The sequence below is a fragment of the Oculina patagonica genome, chromosome 4 (genome assembly GCF_052425735.1).
Source record: "Oculina patagonica isolate OP01 chromosome 4, crgOcupat, whole genome shotgun sequence".
Classification (NCBI taxonomy): Eukaryota; Metazoa; Cnidaria; class Anthozoa; order Scleractinia; family Oculinidae; genus Oculina; species Oculina patagonica.
Window position 1 is genome coordinate 15,693,374 of NC_135761.1, and position 20,914 is coordinate 15,714,287.

General features: G+C 40.4%; 1 protein-coding gene across 1 annotated transcript; it reads right to left on the reverse strand.

Annotated features, from left to right (window-relative positions):
• Positions 1–1,529: 1,529 nt before the first annotated feature.
• On the reverse strand, positions 1,530–19,467 carry LOC144649694 (allene oxide synthase-lipoxygenase protein-like). Its single transcript, XM_078509258.1, has 14 exons — positions 18,438–19,467; positions 16,951–17,060; positions 16,778–16,857; positions 16,168–16,580; positions 15,496–15,684; positions 14,930–15,411; positions 13,555–13,818; positions 12,371–12,654; positions 6,831–7,031; positions 5,719–5,982; positions 4,632–4,833; positions 4,065–4,276; positions 3,246–3,593; positions 1,530–2,779 (listed from the first exon to the last, which is right to left on the reverse strand). Exons 2-14 carry the CDS (start codon positions 17,045–17,047, stop codon positions 2,600–2,602), a joined length of 3,216 nt encoding a protein of 1,071 aa, XP_078365384.1. The 5' UTR covers positions 17,048–17,060; positions 18,438–19,467; the 3' UTR covers positions 1,530–2,599.
• Between the last annotated feature and the right edge of the window lie 1,447 nt (positions 19,468–20,914).

Here is a 20,914-nt window from a genome sequence, read left to right on the forward strand (position 1 = left end):
TGAATTTGCTGCCAGTTTTGATGGGATCATTGGACTGTTTGCGTCCTTTATAACTTACCAGTGATTGCTTTATTTTGGTTAAAGGACGCTCAACTGAAAACTGCACTATAATCAAATCTACGTAAGTCGTGCTAGGCAGCACCCTCGATAGTTTAAGATTATTTATAAATCGCACTCAGATCATGGAAATTCTGAATACATGTATTTGTTTACAGAAATTCGGCTGTTCTTCGATTTTGTCTAAGTTGTCCCGACTGGTAGTACAGATCATATAAAGAACGCGAATGCGTGTCTTTAATTGACGTCCTAGTTGACTTTTGAAGAACAATCCGCGAACTATATAAAACAGATTCAAGTAAAACCAGGACTGGTCCTTTGACAACTAGGAGCTTCCGCTTCAGGGAATTAAAGGGACTGTGTCACTTAATTAGCGAAATTTAGTTATAGGAAATGACCATCAAATTCGGTGAAATATAAAAATAACATCTTAAAACAGCGGAGGAACATTTCAAAAACATAGCAAATTCAAAAGAAGGTACGGATGGCCAGAATTGACGAAGATTGAAACGGAATGCGATATGGGTTTTTGAAATATTGTTGGGCTGAACAGTTTTCAAAGTTAGTCTCGTTTCCTTGAAACTTTAAATTATAACGCCCGGTAGCCATATTTAGTTGCAGTGAAAATAAGGGTTTTTTCATTTGGATCCATAAAATTCATTTCTTTTCAAACGTTAAGTTTCTTACAAGTATTTGGCAAAACTTAATAAAATAAACTTAACTCAGCCGTTACACAGTCCCTTTAAGGTAGTACTTTCTTAAAAATGCCTATCCACCTACTATCTATTATTACCACCGGACATTTGATGGTCTTTAAGTTTCTCTTCGAAAAAAATCGAATTCACAAAACTACTCTCACTCACTTAACCCTTTGAATGCCAAGGACGTATATATACGTCCTGAAATATGAGCCTCAGATACCCAGGACGTATATATACGTCCTCTGTAAAGCCTTGTTTTGGTTTTCTCGGTCGTTCGAAGATTTTTTCTGTGTCCGCTGACCAAAGAATTTTGCATTGTTGGCACTTGTTGGCACAACATATGGTAAATCCAACATGGCGGCCCATCGGCAGCAAGGTCACGTCGGATGAAAACCACGGAAGTTTTAGCCGAAGTTTAAGCAGATAGAGACTCTGATTTATCAACGATAGAAAGGGATAAATTGACGATGTTTCAGAGTGCAATTAAATTAGTTCAGGTTCAGAGGACGACCATGAAAGCGGAGAAGAAATCGAAGGTATCGAACAACATCAGTGTTTTGTTGTGAATACAAACAGGCTGCCATAGCAGTTGTAACTGCCTAGCCAATTCATATATATACTTGCTGTAGTACCTTTTGTAGTCCAAGAATGAAAACTAAAAAGAGTAATAAAGTGCCAAGGTGCTTAAATCACGAGAAACTAATTTGTGTGAAAAATCCAATATGGCCGCCGGTCACAAGCCTGTATTTAAAATCACCGAAAAACTTCCAAAAAGAAATCTTTATTTTATTAGGTATACACAGTCATAAGTACGGCTTTTAGAAAGCTTACATATTTACAACAGCATTTACAAAGGATTTCTTGACGACCTGTGACCACACAAACATTTACACAAAAGATGGTAGGCCTGTGCATGGCCTGAAATGGGACGATAAACCCCGTTACTTGCAGTTATTGCAAACTCAAACCTGCCATCCCTATACATGCTTTTTTATTTACACGTTCTTTTTTGCAGGGTTCCAACAGGGTGCCTTTTATCATTTACGTAGCTTTCATATGGTTTTAAGTACAGAGTGCACTAGTGTAAAGGGTGGGAGCGTACCGCTCAGACAGGATAATACACTATTAGCAGAAACACGTGCCGGGGGACCCACCTGAAACGCCTTTCTTATTGTAGATTTATTTGCCCATGAAATGTTATAAACTTTTCCATTGATAAGATATTAACAAAATACATGGTAAGAGCCTGGTAACCGTGTAGTTATCTGTTTCCAGACTCATCGGAATGCCTATATGTGAATATAAAGGTTTACAAGTCCAAATAACTTAAATATGACGAATCTTAAAATAGTCATGAAACCAAAAACTCTTGCTCTGGTGCAAAGGCAGCTGAATAAATAAATAATTAATTAAACAAAACACATTCTAGCAGACCGGATGTAATTTCGCAAATCCTTTCCTAAAAGTAATGTTCTTCGTCCAATTAACATCCGTAAAAAGTCAATTGGTCGTGATTTAACTAGTACGTGATTTTGTACGACATATTCAACAATTATTCACCGAAGGGGAGGTGAATAGTTGTGGATAAATTGTTTTAGTATATACCACATAAGTGGAATAACAAGCGGACCAAAACATCGCTTTTGGCAAACAAAGCGACGCACGACGGCAGTTTGTCTCTCTTTAGCTGCTCGGAGGTGAATAGTACTTTGCTAATCACCTCCGAGTTAACCAATCAGCGCGCGCCAAAAGCCCTATTCACTTGTGTGGTATATACTATTGACTAGTATCTTATTCCTGTACAAAAATACACATGTTTATCAATGTACCAGCAATGTGGTCTAAATAGCGATGCTATTTGGTACCCTTTCTGGAAGCAAATACGTGTAAGGAAATTTTAAAGTCTCGTTCCTCTTCTTTATGGACACCGAAATTCTGTTAAGTTTTCCTTGGAAGCGCAAAATGGCCTCTCGGGCAGCCATGTCTGTAAAGGATCCATCAGAATAATCACCAAGGAAACGCTGTAGGGTAAGAGAAGAAAAAATACATTGTTTGTTAGTTTCTCAGCACTTGAAATAACCGTAGATGGCGCGCGAGTCCTTTGTTTCGCCTTCGCGGCTCTCATTAGAGGCACCCTCGGCGAAAGAAATCACTCGCATGCAAAATACTGCTTATCATAATGCTTAAAAGGCATAATGCTAAAGGCAGCCTCATAGAGCTTCATAGAAGAGACATATTGAATATGTTGAGGCTGATAGAACAGTGTCCAGCTTAAGAAATTAGCTTCTCGTTTGCAACCACACATGATTGTGCTCCTTACGAAAGAGACTTCTAAATAACGAACAGCTTTTTGTTATCGTAAAAAAACAACAACAAACAACAACCGCCAAGTGGGTATCTACAGACTACCTTGACAAGATTATGGCGAAATGAACAATCATAAGAGGACAGACGCATAAAAAGCTGGCGTTAATTGGTTAAATTTACCTCATCGGGAAAGATGCGAGTCAAATCGTACAGCACCACCAAAGTAACCCCTGTCTGGTGCTTGGTAGGGAGACTTTTCATTATATCTTTCACGGTTACTTTGCCTTTTTCCGTTGGAGGTGGTTGTCGCATGAGTGCAGGAGAACTTGGCGGGAAACCGAGTGAGTCCATCTGAGAGAAGTTGACCGCTGCGTGTTGGCAGGCGCACGTGAAGATGACCATGGTCAATATGTGAGTCAGCTGTTCAATGCTTGTGACGGATGACGGGAAGCCGTGATCTGTCTCTCCTTCCCGAACAGCGTAGCCATTGTCATGAAGATCTAGGATCCACGCTTGAATTTCTGTGTCCTGTAAAATATAATCAGTGTTGGAGAAGACGATGACTTGTGAATGAAACATATTTTTGGTTATTCTTCGTACACTATTCTTGAATAAGGTTTTGTCTGTTGGCGTAAAACTTTTAATTCCAGGAGTCTCCAAACTCAATTATTAAGTCAATATTTTGCCAAAAAATCAAAACAAATAAACAAAACCAAAAAAAAACGATACTATAATGTATATTAGAATAAGTGCTCGATAGCTTTCATTTGAATGGTCAGTTAATAGGCCCGGGATCCCAGGGCTTCATTCGCTGCCTTGTAAGTGTGTGGACGATTTCCTTCTCCTTCTCCATTTCCTGTACTACGCCTTCTTTAAAACTACCGATCTGAATCCTTAATATTAAATAAGGAAGAGAAATCTAGAGTGATCCGTTAGCCAACTTGTTTTGCAAGCTATTTTTGCGTCAAAATAAACAACAACTATGAAACTACTTTATACCTTCTCGATGTCCTCGTCAGAATGATAGTAAATTGACAAGATCCTTGTGATGTAGTCCTTGATGGCCTGCCAAAGCCTCAGGGCATCGTCCCGATAGTGGAAGCCTGGCAACTTTTCCGGATCATCTACTCCTCTCTCTTTTAAGAATTTCGGCAGGTCATATGATGACCAACTGACATTCCTGTAGTACTTCTTCATAAGATCAATGTGACCTAAGAGTATCAGAACATGCTTGAACGGCTGTACTGTTTCTTCAGTAGTGGTGGTGGCTGTTGCAATTCTTACAACCGCCCGGGTTCAAATTATTGGGTGACAATATGTACCGAGGGGAGATCTACTTAGAATTTTTTTGGTGTTTGGGTTATAAGTTTTACGGCGGTAAGTTCTCCTCAGAACTACTCTTACCCGAACGATCACACTATACGACCTATTGATACTACTGGGTTCAAACCATTTACTATAATATTCGCTTAATTGTTTTTTCAAGAGGGTTTTGAAAAAGGAAAAAAAAAGAGCAAGAGAAATTCGCTCCTGTTTTGCTTATGTGAGATCCCCTAGGAATTTTACCTCCACCTCCAAGGCTAAGGGTGTTGTCTGCCACACCCCCAGCAGGAATCAGTCTCTCTCTTCCAAGGGTGTTGATGGCGAGAACTCCTCGCACGTGAGGAATCAATAGTTTCCACACGGGGTGGAGTGAGGGAAGATTTCTCCAGCTGGCAAGGGAGATCGGTTCCATGAACAGATGAGTGCGAAGAAGGTGCGTGATCATCTGAATCAACAAAGGTAAAGATTTAAGATATTTTGTCTTAAAGGAATCAATATGTTCAAATTTGTTCAAGTTCACTTTGTAACATCTTAAACCATTCCTCAAAATTACGTTATTGGCCGAAGTGTGTAAACCGAAGTGTGTAAACCCAGTGTGTGTAAACCCATAACGGTTTACACACATATAATGGTTATATTTTGTAATGCCAGAACAGAAAAGGAAGACTCCCTTGCACACTTGCTTCCACGGTTTTGTCGGTCAAACAGATGCGTTTCGTATTCGGTCAGATCTTTATGTCTGTTGTGCAGTCACGTTGACCATAACCATGCATTTTCGGGACCTTCCCTTACTGAGCAAGAAAAGATCCCATTTTGTTTACTCCTGCCCCGTTATTTTAACAAGACAAAGGCGGATCTGTACTTCTTTTCTCCTCGCCTTGTCAGCTCGTTTAGATCAGCTACTGGTATTTATTCCTCTACGATTCTCTAGAATTGATTTTGTTTTACAGTCTTTACAGAATTCATTCAACTCTAAGAGCAGTTTGTATGTTGTGATAGAATCGCCCAAATAAAAGTAAGATTTGCTATTAAGGAAAACGTGACTTGCAAGGTTGCAACAAGCCATATTCATACTATACTCAGCCAGTATGTTGGTAATTTGGTTCGTAACACAATCCATAAGTTATGGCTTTTCTAGTGGAAACCAGAGCCCAGTTGTTCAAAGGGTGGATAACGCTATCCACCGGATAAATCGCTATCCAGTGGATTAGTGTTGATAAACCCAACTACGCTATCCACTAGATAGTAATCTATCCAGTGGATAACGTAGTCCACTCATCGAACAACTGGAACCAGGACACCAAACTCTCATCAGATACTTTGCACTTACTTGATGATACTGCGTATCGGCATTACGTAGCCACATCTTTGCGCAGATCCAGTCAAGTTCAGAGTCATTCGGGGTCCATATCGGGTTAGTCTCACTCGGCACCTGGTGTAACTGGATAGCTATGGGTACGATATCTCCACTGCCCTTGACGTAAAACAAACCCAGCGCTGCGCAGGTGTAACGATTCTCTAAGCTCTCATCGTTGTGGCCATAAAATGGGATTTCCTCAAGAATCTCAAAATTCACCATGTAAACACGGCCATCCTTGAATAAATAACATATTGCGTCACTTTCTTTTTCTTTTATTAGTTTGTTTTAACAACGGCAATCTAGTCAGTCAGTTAGTCAGTCAGTCAGTCAGTCAGTCAGTCAGTCAGTCAGTCAGTCAGTCAGTCAGTCAGGCAGGCAGGCAGGCAGGCAGGCAGGCAGGCAGGCAGGCAGGCAGGCAGGCAGGCAGGCAGGCAGGCAGGCAGGCAGGCAGGCAGGCAGGCAGGCAGGCAGGCAGGCAGGCAGGCAGGCAGGCAGGCAGGCAGGCAGGCAGGCAGGCAGGCAGGCAGGCAGGCAGGCAGGCAGGCAGGCAGGCAGGCAGGCAGGCAGGCAGGCAGGCAGGCAGGCAGGCAGGCAGGCAGGCAGGCAGGCAGGCAGGCAGGCAGGCAGGCAGGCAGGCAGGCAGGCAGGCAGGCAGGCAGGCAGGCAGGCAGGCAGGCAGGCAGGCAGGCAGTCAGTCAGTCAGTCAGTCAGGCAGGCAGGCAGGCAGGCAGGCAGGCAGGCAGGCAGGCAGGCAGGCAGGCAGGCAGGCAGTCAGTCAGTCAGTCAGTCAGTCAGTCAGTCAGTCAGTCAGTCAGTCAGGCAGGCAGGCAGGCAGGCAGTCAGGTAGGCAATTATTATGTCAAACGGCTAGAAAAATATCTCACTTACTTAACTATAATTATCATATTGTCATGTTTTAGGTATCCAGCTGAATCCATGAGTCATAGTCAGCTAGTTTGACAGATTTACATTACGACAAACAGATAAGTATGTAGGACAAAGGGCAGGTCAGTCACTCACTTAACGACAGATCTTTGTCTACACTTTTAAGTAGGTTTTGGACAGTCAGTCATAAAAGGTACCTGTATTGCCTTCTCAAGCGTATCACCCTCATCAAGAAGGTTGCCGACCAGCTCCTGTGTGACGGGGAAGTTGGAAGGCAGCTCCATGCATCGCTTGATCGTGTCAGGGTTACAGCCATTCAAGAACTGAGCTCCATAGAAACAGTCATCTTGCCAGTGCTCGGCGGCCAATGGAACATCACCGATGTAAGTGACGAATGCCTGAAACAATGTAACTATTTTAAATTTCCTGCTAGAAAAATCATTGCATTACACTCGCTGCAAACTCGCTGAAAGACATTTTGAGAGCTAATCTGGGTATGACGTAGAGTATACACTCTAAACTGGGTATATTGTCTTTCAGGCTCTCGTGTGGACAAGTTTACTTAAAAAATGTGAGTAGCCCACAAGAATGGTGTGCCCCCTGTTATCAAGTGGTCACTTCCAACGGCAATAAACTGTTCTTGTTTTACGCTACGTTTGCGTGTTTCTGGAAAGTCAGCATTAATAAGAAGTTTTCTACACCAAGCTATATAAATCTTCAAAGTTGTTGTAGCCAGCCAAACCAAGCGCGACAAACAAAAGCTGTTTTTTGAATCCTAAATCTTTGTCTTCTAAAGAGTGTGAAAGTGCAAATTGGAAACCATTTTTAAAGTTTTTTTTTACTTGAGAAATTGTAAACAAAACAAAACAAACAAGAAACAAAGGCACCACATAAAGAGTACTGCTTAAGAGCACAGGTTTCCTACGGTCAAACATATGTCGGTAAGAGTCCTTAAATGGAATTCGCTCATACTCTTGCCATGGGTAGGTCTCAATATGAAATAAATCACAGTATACTTTGTTTGGCTAAATATCGATTTGTTTTCGAGAAAATCGATAATTCTAAAATCCAGCAAAATTGACGCTTTCGGAGCTCAAAATTTATGCCGAGTTTGTTAGCTTCGCGTCGTAAAATAAAGCACTCTGGAAGAAAAATACCTATTTAATATCGAAGAATAACATCAAATTAGTACGTCGAAAGCAATTTCTGCTCTTGAAGTCCTTTTATCTACAAAATATAATTAAGTTTATTCGACACACTTTTGATTTAATTCAAAATAGGTCAAACTTATCGCTTTATTTAAGTATGAGCGAAGCGAAATAAATGGCCGAAAATTTGGTACTAGACAGATAAATGATTGTTCTTTTCGATACTAAAAGGATTTCCTAGGGAAATAATTTAGTGCGATGCTTTCAGATCTCAAAGTTGCTTAAAATTCGTTAATTTAACCGACCGTGACATTGTTGATCTTATCAACATTATGTAAACAATCCACGCAAAGGTTAATTTTCCCCATGTGAACTTCAACTGAGTAAAATAAAAACATAGACTTGCTTACCGTGGTGTTCGCTGATACATTGTAAATCCTGTTTTCCTCATTTACGACAAAACCTAAGCCCTCGGCGAAGCTGTTATCCTATTTTCTTGACGCGCCATTTGTAACTGATTTCCACGTCTTGAAGTGACAGTTCTTTTCCATGCATTCTTGAAAACAGTCCAGTCTTAACTGATCAGTGTAAACAGGAATACGAAGTACTTTGCTTTAAATCAACTTAAAGCTTAGCAGCAGTGGTAGATAATTAAATCGATACGACCGGCGAATCTTCGTTTCGAAAACCGCCATTTGAGATTTGTCGGCCCAATTGTCCTGCGGTATGCAGATAATTAATTCACACTTGAGTAACTTCCGGCACATGAAATCGACAATCACCGTGACCAGATTGCACCTAACCTGCGATCGACCCTGCGATCAGGCTTACCCCTCCACCGCGAGAAAAATAACGCCTGATCGCAGGTTAGATAGCACCCTCCTTTTCGAAATATTGGTCGAGGCACTATTTTTATCATTTTAACATAAGCTCTCAATGAAAAACTTTTAAGCTGAACTTGTAATAAAGTTTCACTTCAGTTAGCCACCATTCGAGAGAGTTGTTAAATGGTTGCATGAAATCCGGGTGGAAAGTTCTTCTGTTGCGTTGCTTCGCTTTGTTTCATATTTTTTATCCAGTTCTTACCCTTGTTCAAATTCTTGTCCCTTCTTCAGTGGAAAATTTGAAACGACGTTAAAATCCGAACTGAGTTGTAAATAGTGTGAAATAATAAAAAATCTAATCTAAAAAATCTAAATCTAGTTGGAGCCGGTCCCGAAGGTACCCGTTTCAGAGAGAGTTGGCTGTACACAAAACCTTAGATGGCGTCGTTGGATCCGTCTCCCGTGAATGTCAGTTAAAAATATATATTCTGTGTAGTCTAGCCTGTAAACAAGCTCTCCTTCTTTCTCCTGTGGAAGATTGGGCGAAATAAAAGCGGGAAGGCCGGAAAGGTGGGGAAGGGGTGGGGGAAAAAGGGACCATATATCATGTATATGCAGTTGTAATACCAGTCACGGTAAACAATTTATAATAAAACACTGAACATTTATGACTGTTTACACCAAGGTGTATATTGGTGTAAAAATAAAGGAAAGGGTGCTTTTCACTTCATTAGATTAAAGCTAGGTGAAGAAAAGTACACGTAATCAGAAGTTTGTTATGGACTTCTGACGTGATGCCATATTTTGTATTTATTACTGCAAAGTACAACAAAGCATTTATACCAAAGTAGCATTATTTAAAAAAAAAATGAGCATAATTACAGTTGAGCATTATATCGGACAAAAAACAAGCATTGTTAGAAGCATAACATTCCCTTTTTACCAGCGTAATTGGAAGGGCCTCTGGTATTCAGTTAGAAAGAACTTGCATTCAAAAGATACCGCGTTCTAGAAACAAGTCACCCCGTTTTGGCTGCTGATATTTTGGAACTTTTGTGTGTTCAAAATACCATATCTCGTTCTAGATATCGTCTGATATTGAAAATCCCGTTCTAGATCGGGAACCCAAAACCACGACCTCATTGGACGGCACAGAGCCGTTTTGGGGAAATACCCCAGCTTCGACAACTCCTTCCTAATAAAGTTCGCCTATTGAATTGAGAATTAAGGTGATTATAAAGTTATTACTTTATATCTCTTGTTGTTTGGAAACTTGAGTCGTATTATAATTACAAACGTCTTATTTACGAAGGAATAGACTGCGGATAATATTTGAAACTTAAACCGTTTTTCCCCTAATAGCTTCCAAATCAACTCAAAACACACCGGAAAACAGGTTTAAAAACAAAATATTTATATAATGACTATGATATTTTTAATACATTTGGGTCCCCTGACGGCGAGGCGCTTGTCTCTCCCCGCAAGCTCTGGCGGGGGGCACCTTCCCTTGTTTACGCCGGACCCCAGCAGAATATATATATGGTCATATTTTTTAACATTCACGGAAGACGGATCCAACGATAACATCTTAGATTTTGCTTTCACCTGTTTTGCCTTGACCTAATCAAGAACTTGGACAAAGGCAAGAACAAAAAAAACTATAAAGCGAAGCAACGCAACAGAAGAACCTTAGACCCGGGAGTTAAAAGCGCTGTCATGCAACTATTTAGCAACTTTCACAAACGGTGGCTACCTGAAGTGAAACTTAATTACATGTTCAGCCCAAAGGTTTTTCATTTAGAGCTTATATTAATATAGCAATAGTATGGTGCCTCAACCAATACTATACCAAAACGCAGGGTGCTATCTGGTCACGGCGGTTGTCGATTTCATGTGCCGGAAGTTACGCAAATGTGAAATACATTATCTGCACACCGCAGGGCCGACAAATCTCAAATAGCAGTTTTCGAAAAGAAGATTTGCCGGCCGAATCGATTTATCAACCACTGCTGCTGTCCGGAACGTTTCGGTCCGATTTTCGGATAGGATATGTCTTCTGTTTACACGGATAGGATAGGCCTTCTGTTTACACGGGGCCGTTCTGGAACCGGTGCGGGACGGAACCAAAACTGGACCTGCTATTTTGCAGGTCAAGTTATGGAACCGTTCCGGACCGGTTCCAGAACCGTCCTGTGTAAACACATGGATCGGTGCCAAACGCTTCCGTGTAAACAGAGGCCGATCCGGTCCGGTCCAGTTCGGAACGGCTCCGGTCCGGTCCCGTGTAAACGTAGCCTAGCTGGTTAGAGTATAAAAATGACTGAAAAAACGGCAAGGACAGGACCAACACCAGGTGTCCGTCTTATAGAGATCTTCAATAAGGGAGAGTTGACTCTACAACTGTTTTGCCTTAGCCTAATCAAGAATTTGAACAAGGGTAAGAACTGGATAAAAAATATGCAGCAAAGCGAAGCAACGCAACAGAAGAACTTTCGACCCGGAAGTTAAAAACGCTTTCATGCAACCATTTAACAACTCTCTCGAACGGTGGCTTACTGAAGTGAAACTTAATTACAAGTTCAGCCCAAAAAATTTTCATTGAGAGCTTATGTTAAAATAATAAAAATAATGCTTCAACCAATACACCAAAAAGCAGGGTGCTTTCTGGTCACGGTGGTTGTCGATTTCATGTGCCGGAAGTTACTCAAGTGTGAATTAATTATCTGCATACCGCAGGACAATTTGGCCGACAAATCTCAAATGGCGGTTTTCGAAACGAAGATTCCCCGGCCGTATCGATTTATCTACCACTGCTGCTAAGCTTTAAGTTGATTTAAAGCAAAGTACTTCGTATTCCTGTTTACACTGATCAGTTAAGACTGGACTGTTTTCAAGAATGCATGGAAAAGAACTGTCACTTCAAGACGTGGAAATCAGTTACAAATGGCGCGTCAAGAAAATAGGATAACAGCTTCGCCGAGGGCTTAGGTTTTGTCGTAAATGAGGAAAACAGGATTTACAATGTATCAGCGAACACCACGGTAAGCAAGTCTATGTTTTTATTTTACTCAGTTGAAGTTCACATGGGGAAAATTAACCTTTGCGTGGATTGTTTACATAATGTTGATAAGATCAACAATGTCACGGTCGGTTAAATTAACGAATTTTAAGCAACTTTGAGATCTGAAAGCATCGCACTAAATTATTTCCCTAGGAAATCCTTTTAGTATCGAAAAGAACAATCATTTATCTGTCTAGTACCAAATTTTCGGCCATTTATTTCGCTTCGCTCATACTTAAATAAAGCGATAAGTTTGACCTATTTTGAATTAAATCAAAAGTGTGTCGAATAAACTTAATTATATTTTGCAAATAAAAAAGACTTTAAGAGCAGAAATTGCTTTCGACGTACTAATTTGATGTTATTCTTCGATATTAAATAGGTATTTTTCTTCCAGAGTGCTTTATTTTTCGACGCGAAGCTAACAAACTCGGCATAAATTTTGAGCTCCGAAAGCGTCAATTTTGCTGGATTTTAGAATTATCGATTTTCTCGAAAACAAATCGATATTTAGCCAAACAAAGTATATTGTGATTTATTTCATATTAAGGCCTACCCATGGTAAGAGAATGAGCGAAATCCATAACAGGGCTCTTGCCAAGAATTTTCATTTTTGTTTGAAATTTGTGCATATGTCCTCTTAATACCTTTCACGCAATGGTTTCATTCACATAATTGAAAGTTAATCAGTCGAATGTACACACCTTGCGATAATCATCAAAGTCGTCCCAAGAATCAAAGATGTTCAACAACTTTATTAGACCAAGATTAACCATCGCCTTTTGTCTAGCGTTATGAAGGTCTTCTGCAGCTTCTTGCGTGAACTGGATATCTTTAGGAAGCTTTTTTGTGCTTTCACACTTGATATATCCTGGTAGACCGAGAAAAACTGGATCGTCTCCCCACTGAAAAATCTCTTGTCGTTGTTGAATTTCTAGTCGCCTTTGGTTCCGCACTGATTCATGCTGTTCATCTGTGACAAGCAGTGCTAAAGAGACAAAGAAAACGGCGAGTGAGCTAAGTGGTTTTTCTTTTCCCACAATTATGTAAGCAGTAGACGTTAACGAGCGAGGGAAGGAGGGATACTCAAAAAAACCTAACGCGACGGGGAGGTATGATAAAAAGCCTTAATGGGTATAGTATATTGACTTTTCAAAATCACATCAACTTTTTAAAATCTTCTAAAACGTCGCGTTGCACACGTTATGGCATTTTTCTAGTTCCTGACTATTAACTCTTTTCCACCAGACTTAATATTTGCAATGCAAGGAAATTAAGCGGTGTGTTTGCAAGTTCTATGACACATCCTGTTGCCTCTCCCAAGCACACAACAGAAGAAACAAGGTAAGGCATCTAACCCCGTACATCTTAAGGCGCTGACACACCGGTGGTTATGTTTTAGGGACATGTCGTAGCGGCATCCAGCAAGGAAAAAATCGAAACGTGTAAACACACAGAAAAGTCTGAGTTGGAGCATGTTGCAGCCACACGTCCCATTGCGCCACGGCTTTTAAGCGTCGACAGTACAAAGAATCGAAAGTCTTTATTTCATGATAGGGTAGGTAAAGTCTGCGTTCGAGCCTAATGGGCCTTCAGGCCAGAGCTTATCCCGGTTTCCGTAGCATGAAGCGACTAGGAGTATTTCTACCCCCACTGCTCCCATCGCAGGGTTACCCCCCAGCAGTAAATTCGCCGGTACCCATTTGTACACCTGGGTGGAGAGAGGCACTGTGAGAGTAAAGTGTCTTTCCCAAGAAGACAACGCAGTACCCCGGCCAGGTCTCGCACCCGGACCGCTCGATCCGGAGCCCAGCGCATTAGCCATTACGCCACCACGTCTCCCCCTGTTTATTTTATAGCAGGGGACTATTGAAGTTATTTTTACTACCTTTCCCCTCGTAGAAGATCGATTCACTCTGCACCCATCGACCGCAAGGGAATTCGTAAAGCCTCTGGGGATCTTGACTGCAGGTGATCATCACCTTCTCCACAAACCAGTCGCTAAAAAGTCCACCCTGATCATTGTCAAGTTTTATCATCAAAAGCTCGCCTACATCCTCTGCATCCAAGACATATGTATCTTCTTGCCCCGCTTCAAAATCATCGTGAAGCCATTTGTCCATTAGAAGAGGGCTTGTTCTCCCTTTAGTACCTAAAAAAGTTTTGAACAACCATTTAGAAAGAGTTTCTTAGATAAAAAACTAGAACCTCCGGCTTAGAACATTAAAAATGGAAGTTTAGTTCAGTGAGTTCCGCGACTTAAAGCATAAAAAGATTGGTAAGAAATGTAATCGTTTTTCAAATTAAAAACTTGCCTAAGCTGGATTTATGTTGATGTGACAATAGTCAACTTATCAGTTTTGCCAGTCTTAATTTTAACCTTATCCAATTTTAATTATGATCACGGTTGTTGTGTGTTTTTAGTGATCTTTCATACCAGTATTTAAGTTTTGCATCCCTTCTCTTCCGTCTAATTGTATTTTAGAACTGAACAGCACAAAGGTTTCATCTGATTAACTCTGAAGATTTTTCTTTTTTAAAGGGACCGTGTCACGGATTTTAGCCAAACTTAGGCATAGGAAATGACCACCAAATTCGTTTAAATATATAAAACAACATCTTAAAACTGTGAAGGAATATTTAAATAACACACCAAATGCAAAAGAAGGTACGGATGGCTAAAAGTGACGAAGATTCAGAAGATTGAAACGGATTGCGATATGGGTTTTTGAAAGGTGATCCGGCGAAACAGTTTTCAAAGTTAATCTTGTTTGCTTGTAACTTTAAATTATAACGCCGGGAAACACATTTGGCTGCAGTGAAGCTATGGTTTTGTCATTTAGAATCATAAAATTAATTTCTTTGCAAACATTTAGTTTCATGGCGAGTGTTTGGCAAAATTTAATAACATAAAATTAACTTAGCCGTGACACAGTCCCTTTAACAAAGGCAAAGAAACATCATTTAGCATCTTGTATAATGGAAGTAGAAAGATCTCACTGCTTTAGATTTTCTTTGCATGTTCTTTGGCATGTGAACAATTGCCATACCTGGCCTTAATGTACAACATGAAGGATAAGGTGAACTTCCATACTTAATGCTGCATTTTTCACTAAATAAATCTATATCCTGTAGATATCTTAGCTCGTTTAATTATTTCTCAAATGGAGAATGATTTATCCGTTGGATAGAACCATCTACCCTTTGAACAACCGGAGAATAAACTATGCACGAACAACTGCCACAGAGAATTACCATCTTACCAGTAATTGTAAGGGTCACATTAGCGTTGGTACCAGCTCTTTTTCGGTCCCCAGTCAAAACTGAAATGCAATAGATGGACAGCCCTTCGCCTGTCGGTTTTGAAGGTCGCCTTAAGGAGCACTTCTTGCTCGAATCCGAAAGAACTTTGGATCTCAGATATGCAATGGAATTATAGTCGTAGATGGTCTTGGCGGGGGGAAGGGACAAAGACAAAGGAATATTTTCCAAGGAGTATCGTGTACATTCTGTGACATCAAATGGCAATAGTGACGACAGACTGACATCGGCGAGGTCTAGCCAAGGGTGAGTGGCCTGGTCCCAGGCTCTTGCCGCATGGAGAACGAGGTGGGAGTCGTCAGGTTTTATTTCGTGTAGCTGTATTTGAAGTTTGTATTGAATACCGCCTTCTGACATCCGGTCTTCGATATCAGCTTTCAAATAGCCTTGAGGTCTTATTTCGCTGTCCCACCGGGACGTTTCCCTACAGGTACACAATAAAAATACGTAAGTGTTGAAAAAACTATAACGTAGATCATGAAGGATGAACAATGTTACCGAGTCTTACCAGGGTTTTCGTTGGTCTTCCTCTGTCATCAAGCCAGTCTCTTCCCTGTCATCTGCGGGAACGAGGCGAAATTTGGCGTAACGCGGTACACCGTCTTTTGCTTTGTATTCTAGCGCCAACCACGAGTAGTACCGCTGGTCAGTAAACGAAGCAGGTGCGCGACGAAAACCACCTATGGCCAAGTGGAAGCTAAAATTGGGAATGAAAGGAAAAGGGATTATTGACTTAAAAATGGATTTCATTTTCTGACACTGAAACGTAAGTAGGAATATATCCAGCTGGGTGAAAATTAAATGTTTTGTTTACGGTGTAATAATCCCCGGTCGCATAAAACCTTAAACTAGTTTAACCCTTTCAGTCAGCCCCTAGGAGTGCCAATCGGCACACGAGGTCTTAACTTAGTCAATATTTGTCCAATTGACTTGAATTATTTAAAACAAAAATTGTGTTGAAAAGATCTGCGTTTTGAAAGCATAAAACAGTACCTCCTCCTATTTATGACTTGATTGGGGGGAATGACCACCCCTAAAGCTTTTAAACGCGGTTTAAAATTGAACTAATTGACGTTCCAAAGTCGACATCGGAAAGATTACTATATTCCTGCCGCAATTTTAATTTAAGGTAGATTTTATTGGCACCTATAAGCTATTAAATAGCAAATTCAATACTTACTGCCATGGGTCTTCAAGACAGTATTCTTCAAAGGTCTTGGCGCCTTTATTTAACGCGTTCAGCATCTTATCAAAACTAAAGAGGTTCCACACTGCGGCCTCTTCACCAGTATGCATCATCAGATCGAACGGTGACTCGATATCGCTGTCAGCAAACTTCACAGACACTATTCTCACGTCCAGTGCAGCGTCATCATTTTTGACCAGATTAGAATGGCGGATACGCACTGGAAAGACTCGTCCTGGGGTGAAAAAGTCGTGCGCAGGGAGGAGAGGGTTGTTGAGAATTGTAATGGCTCCAGTAGCCCCCACACCTCTAGGGTGAGTGAGTGATTTGAGAACAAAGCCTGTTTGATATTTTTTAACATAGAGTGCCAATTGTGATGCACTGAATGGTCCAGGTTCTGGTGGAGGCTGAAAAAAAAAAAGATGACAGCACCCGGCTTAAATTCAAGTCGAATGTAAAACATCGAGGAAAGAAGGAAGAAAGTTTAGACAGCGTTTAAGAAAAAGGACACGTTTATTCTAAATTGGGTTTAAACATGGATGAAAAAAAATTCTTACTCCGCGAGTTTTCTGTAAAATTTTTGGTGCCACTTGGCCCCACGTACCTCATCAGCTTCTTCCATTTTCTGTTCAAACAGTTCCTCTCCCATCATTTCCTTCCACATCTTGAATCCCATATTCACCCCTGGTAGACAATTATTAAAATTAGCTTACATAAAGTGCAGAAGCGTAGAAAAAAATTGAGTTTAAAAAATAGTTGTAAAGGGTAATTGCTTACAGCAGTTCGGCTCTTCCTTGATTTCAATCACCGGTCTCTTAATTGTTCCATTCTGGGATTGTCTGGGCTTTTTCTTCTTTGAAGGAATGATCCCCATGTTTCTTGAAAATCTATATGTATTTTAAAGTAAGAAAGAAGGTATAGTCACGTTATAGTTGAGTATTTTTTTTTGACCTCGTTAACACGTACATTGTCTAACTTAATTGCGTCCGTGGATTGCATCACAAATGCTCGCTTTATTGGTGCAAAACAAAAACACAAAGAAGTCACACTTCGTGTCGACATTTTGCATAACATTGCTGAGCTTCTAGCTCATTAGACGTTACGTGGAAAAAGAAATGATTGATTGATTGATTAATTGATCATTTGAGTGAAAATTCGTCGTTTAGGTGCCCAAAGGAAGGGTTGCGTTGTCGGAGCCCAGCAGCCCTAAACATTTCGCCATGGAACCTGGAGCCCCATTTTTTCGCGGCTTGAAGCCCTAATATTATTTTGCTGCAGAGAGTGACAAGAGTGGAGCTCAGAACCAACCCGGAGACCAATTTTTTGGAAGGGGGGAAACCTGGAACCTTGGAGCCCTAAACCCCTTTGGGACCCTATGAATTCGTCTTCTTTTTCGTTTTTTTAAGACGCACATAAGTTGACAGTTCATCTTGACGCATTTTCCGTGTGGAGCCGTCTTTGTATTGAAACGCATGGCATGACGCAATAAAACAAAACTTGCTCAAGTAATGCCTCTTTGCTATAAAATAGCTTTCAGCAGGGACCCAAAACACTGGGTTCGACGAAGTATTTTATTCAGTTTGCCCCCGATTTTCACTCCATGTATGATGAAGGTTACCGGATTCCAGAGGCTACTTTCTTTTCTTTTTATTCCAATTGAACGGCTTTTTATTCCAATTGATCCCCTGGGATCATTGTTGACTAATATACTAAGGTAAATGTATGCATGTAGAAACAAGGTCCTTAATGCACAGGAATCTGACATGATTATCACTCAAACGCCTTAAAAACACTTTAGGAAGGCCACCTAAAAGGGACGCTTGCCTTCACAAGCTTTTCAGAACTGTAAAGGTCAGAAATGAGAAATTGTAACGCTTATGTTGGAGCTGCAACAAACGTGAAACAATGTGCATAACAAATTAAAATTATGTCACACAAGCCTTTTAAAAATCGCTTCGCTTCGCGCGACGAGTGTATGATATTGGACCGCCATTGCAGTACTTTTCCCTTATCATTTTCGTTTCGTTAAGCATCGGCCCTCTAGCAGAACACGAAGCAGAGAGTGTCCGGTTCTTGGCTTATACAGATGTTTACTATTGATGCGAATTACGTGTCGGAATGAATGATTTAAATACATGTATGCATACTAAAGAATGTTATCAAAGTTCGCATGTAACACCTCCACATTCGCTATAGTGAACTACTGGCGATCGTTTCTACCAAACTCTTACTATACACAATGCATCTTAGTTTAGTATACTTACCTATTTTAACTTTCTCGTGCACAACTAGCTCTGTCCTGAGTGTATCTTATTTATTTCACCGCACATTTGTTTCACAACGCTTAGCCGTCTGTTGTTGGTCTGGCTGACGTCATTGAGTTCAAAACCAAACTTTTCGATTGCTTAGTAACAAAGAACAGTTAGTAAATAAACTTAGCCATGCGTAACTGTTAATGACCTCAGCGTGTTATAGTCTTGTCGTTGTAAAATATCTTAAACAAAACTTTTTCCGCAATTATTATTTAAAATCATTGAAGCTTCTCTAATTCATTCCACCAACGTGAATAAACATTTTTCAAGAGTTTCAAAAAGAATGTGCCGTGTACTTACACTATCCTGTCGTATGTGAACGGTTAAATTCCTAATCATGATCAGGTGAATAAAGCTCTTCTTTATAGCTTTCCCGTTAAAAGCACAGTTTTAATCTTTTGACAATAATTTCACTGCTGGTGTATGCGTTAGGTCCAACATCACTTGATGGACAATTGTAGCACATACAACAAAAGACTTATTTGTGCCTTTATAACTTGTGTCTCGAGGTGCAAGAAAAGCATTCTACAGTTCATGCTATTTACACAAAATGATCAGTTATGAAATATAAATAATAATGCATTATGACCACAACAAACAATAATCCACTTCAAAATGTTGGGTACGTGCAATCGCACTTAAGCAATAAAATCGCACAGAACACGTTGTTATTTACGTAATTCAGCCGTATTAAAATTTCTTCAGCCGACGTACAAAAGTTAAACATCGGGGGATCAAGCAACCCACTTCATTTCTGCAGTTGGTATTTTCCTTTTAAACAGTGGCTTCCAAGTTATTTTAAATCATGATATTCCGTTTACTTCACGCAAGGTTCAGTGTACGTCAGTGCGAGGGAAGATAGTACGATTAAATCTGCTGTAGCGAGTGGGTGTTCGATTCTTTGGTGTACGTGACGGGATGTTTGTTGACAACGAAAAGCGTGACCTCCGTACTTCACAATGTCACTGACGTCATTTCTAAGGAGCCCCAGAAGCTATGTCACGGATGATACTGGCTGAAATTTTGAAAAAATTGGCCAATTTTTTCAAGTTTGTCGTTCGTAATTGGTCTAAATCTATCTTCATTCGAATTCATCTTTGTTTATTTTCAGTTCGTTATTTATTCCCTTGGTCCGAATGCTAGTATTTTGAGGTTTCCTAAATTTGAAAGTCATATCAGGAACATCAGGAAACAACGGCTCTATTCCACTCGAAGATTGTTTTTAGTATAAAACCTTTTTTTAACAAGAACTTCGAGGCTGGATTGATTAAGGTTTAAGAGTATGCTAAGAAAGTAAGGTCATACCAAAGCTAAGAATATTTTAGGACGTTCGCGCTAATTGTTAATGCGCATCCCTACTGCGCACGTAATTCATGTCGCAACGCCATGCCACGCCATACTTAGAGCGCGCGCGCTCAGTAAAATTTCAAAGAACATATAGGGTGAGTTGCCGTTCCGCTAGCTTCGCTTGCAATTTGCTCTCTTAAATGGTCGGTGGCCTCTACTTTTTTCTTAACGGATCACTTTTGTTAATTAATATCTACGTTTTGCGAGAAAATGAAAAAAATCTATTGAGTGAAAGTTTGATTTCCACTTTTTGAGCTTTCCTTTTTGCCGTACGTACGACAGTTTGAAATTCGTTTTTCCAGGGTTAAGTTTCACAAAAAAGATGGCAAAACTAGGAATTATTTACGCAACAGACGCACTTCTACAAAATTTGATAAATCGTTAGCCTCCGTTTACTCATCTTCGATATTTTTAATTTTAAACCCTGTTAACCATGCTGAATTACCGTGCGCCAATTTTCCAAAATTAGGGTAGTTTTTCACACGCTTTTTCTCTGAAACGAAGTCGGGGACCCCAACTTTTTTTTGCATTTCTGACACAAGTAAGGGCCTGTTTACATGATTCCGGAGTGACTTTCATTCCGGAACGAAACTCTTTCCGGAATGAAATTCGTTCTGCATTTACATGACATAGTCGACCGGTTCAACCAAAGGCATTTTCACGTGCACGATTTCCGCGCGAGATCAAAACAAGGTGGCGCATGTTTCGCGCGAGATCAAAACAAGATGGCGCATGTTTCGCGCAAACATGTTTTTGTACACATTAATGGCCGTATTTGCAGTTTTGACGAGTAATTTGACCATAGAGCTGCTTCTTTGGGCTAAACAGTAAATGCTATTACGTTTTATTCGCTCTGAATTCAAACTGTGGAGTCCGTATGCGGTTCAACAAGTTGCGAGTTCATCTCGGAACGAAATTCGTTCCGTGTTTACATGATACCAGAATGAAATGTCATCCCAGAACGAAACTTTCATTCCGGAATGAAAACCGGAATGAACTCATTCCAGAATGACTTAACTTTCGTCTCGGTATCATGTAAACAGATACAGAGAAATGTATGGGGATGGAATGAACTCGTTCCG

What these genes read in the sequence shown, in the direction of transcription:
- LOC144649694 (XM_078509258.1), bottom strand. Translation starts at nt 17,047, where the DNA reads ATGGGGATCATTCCTTCAAAGAAGAAAAAGCCCAGACAATCCCAGAAT. An exon ending in GATCTTCTACGAGGGGAAAG is followed by an intron (nt 12,655 to 13,554) that starts GTAGTAAAAATA and finishes TTGTCTCTTTAG; the next exon opens with CACTGCTTGTCACAGATGAA. An exon ending in CTCGCATCTTTCCCGATGAG is followed by an intron (nt 2,780 to 3,245) that starts GTAAATTTAACC and finishes CTTACCCTACAG; the next exon opens with CGTTTCCTTGGTGATTATTC.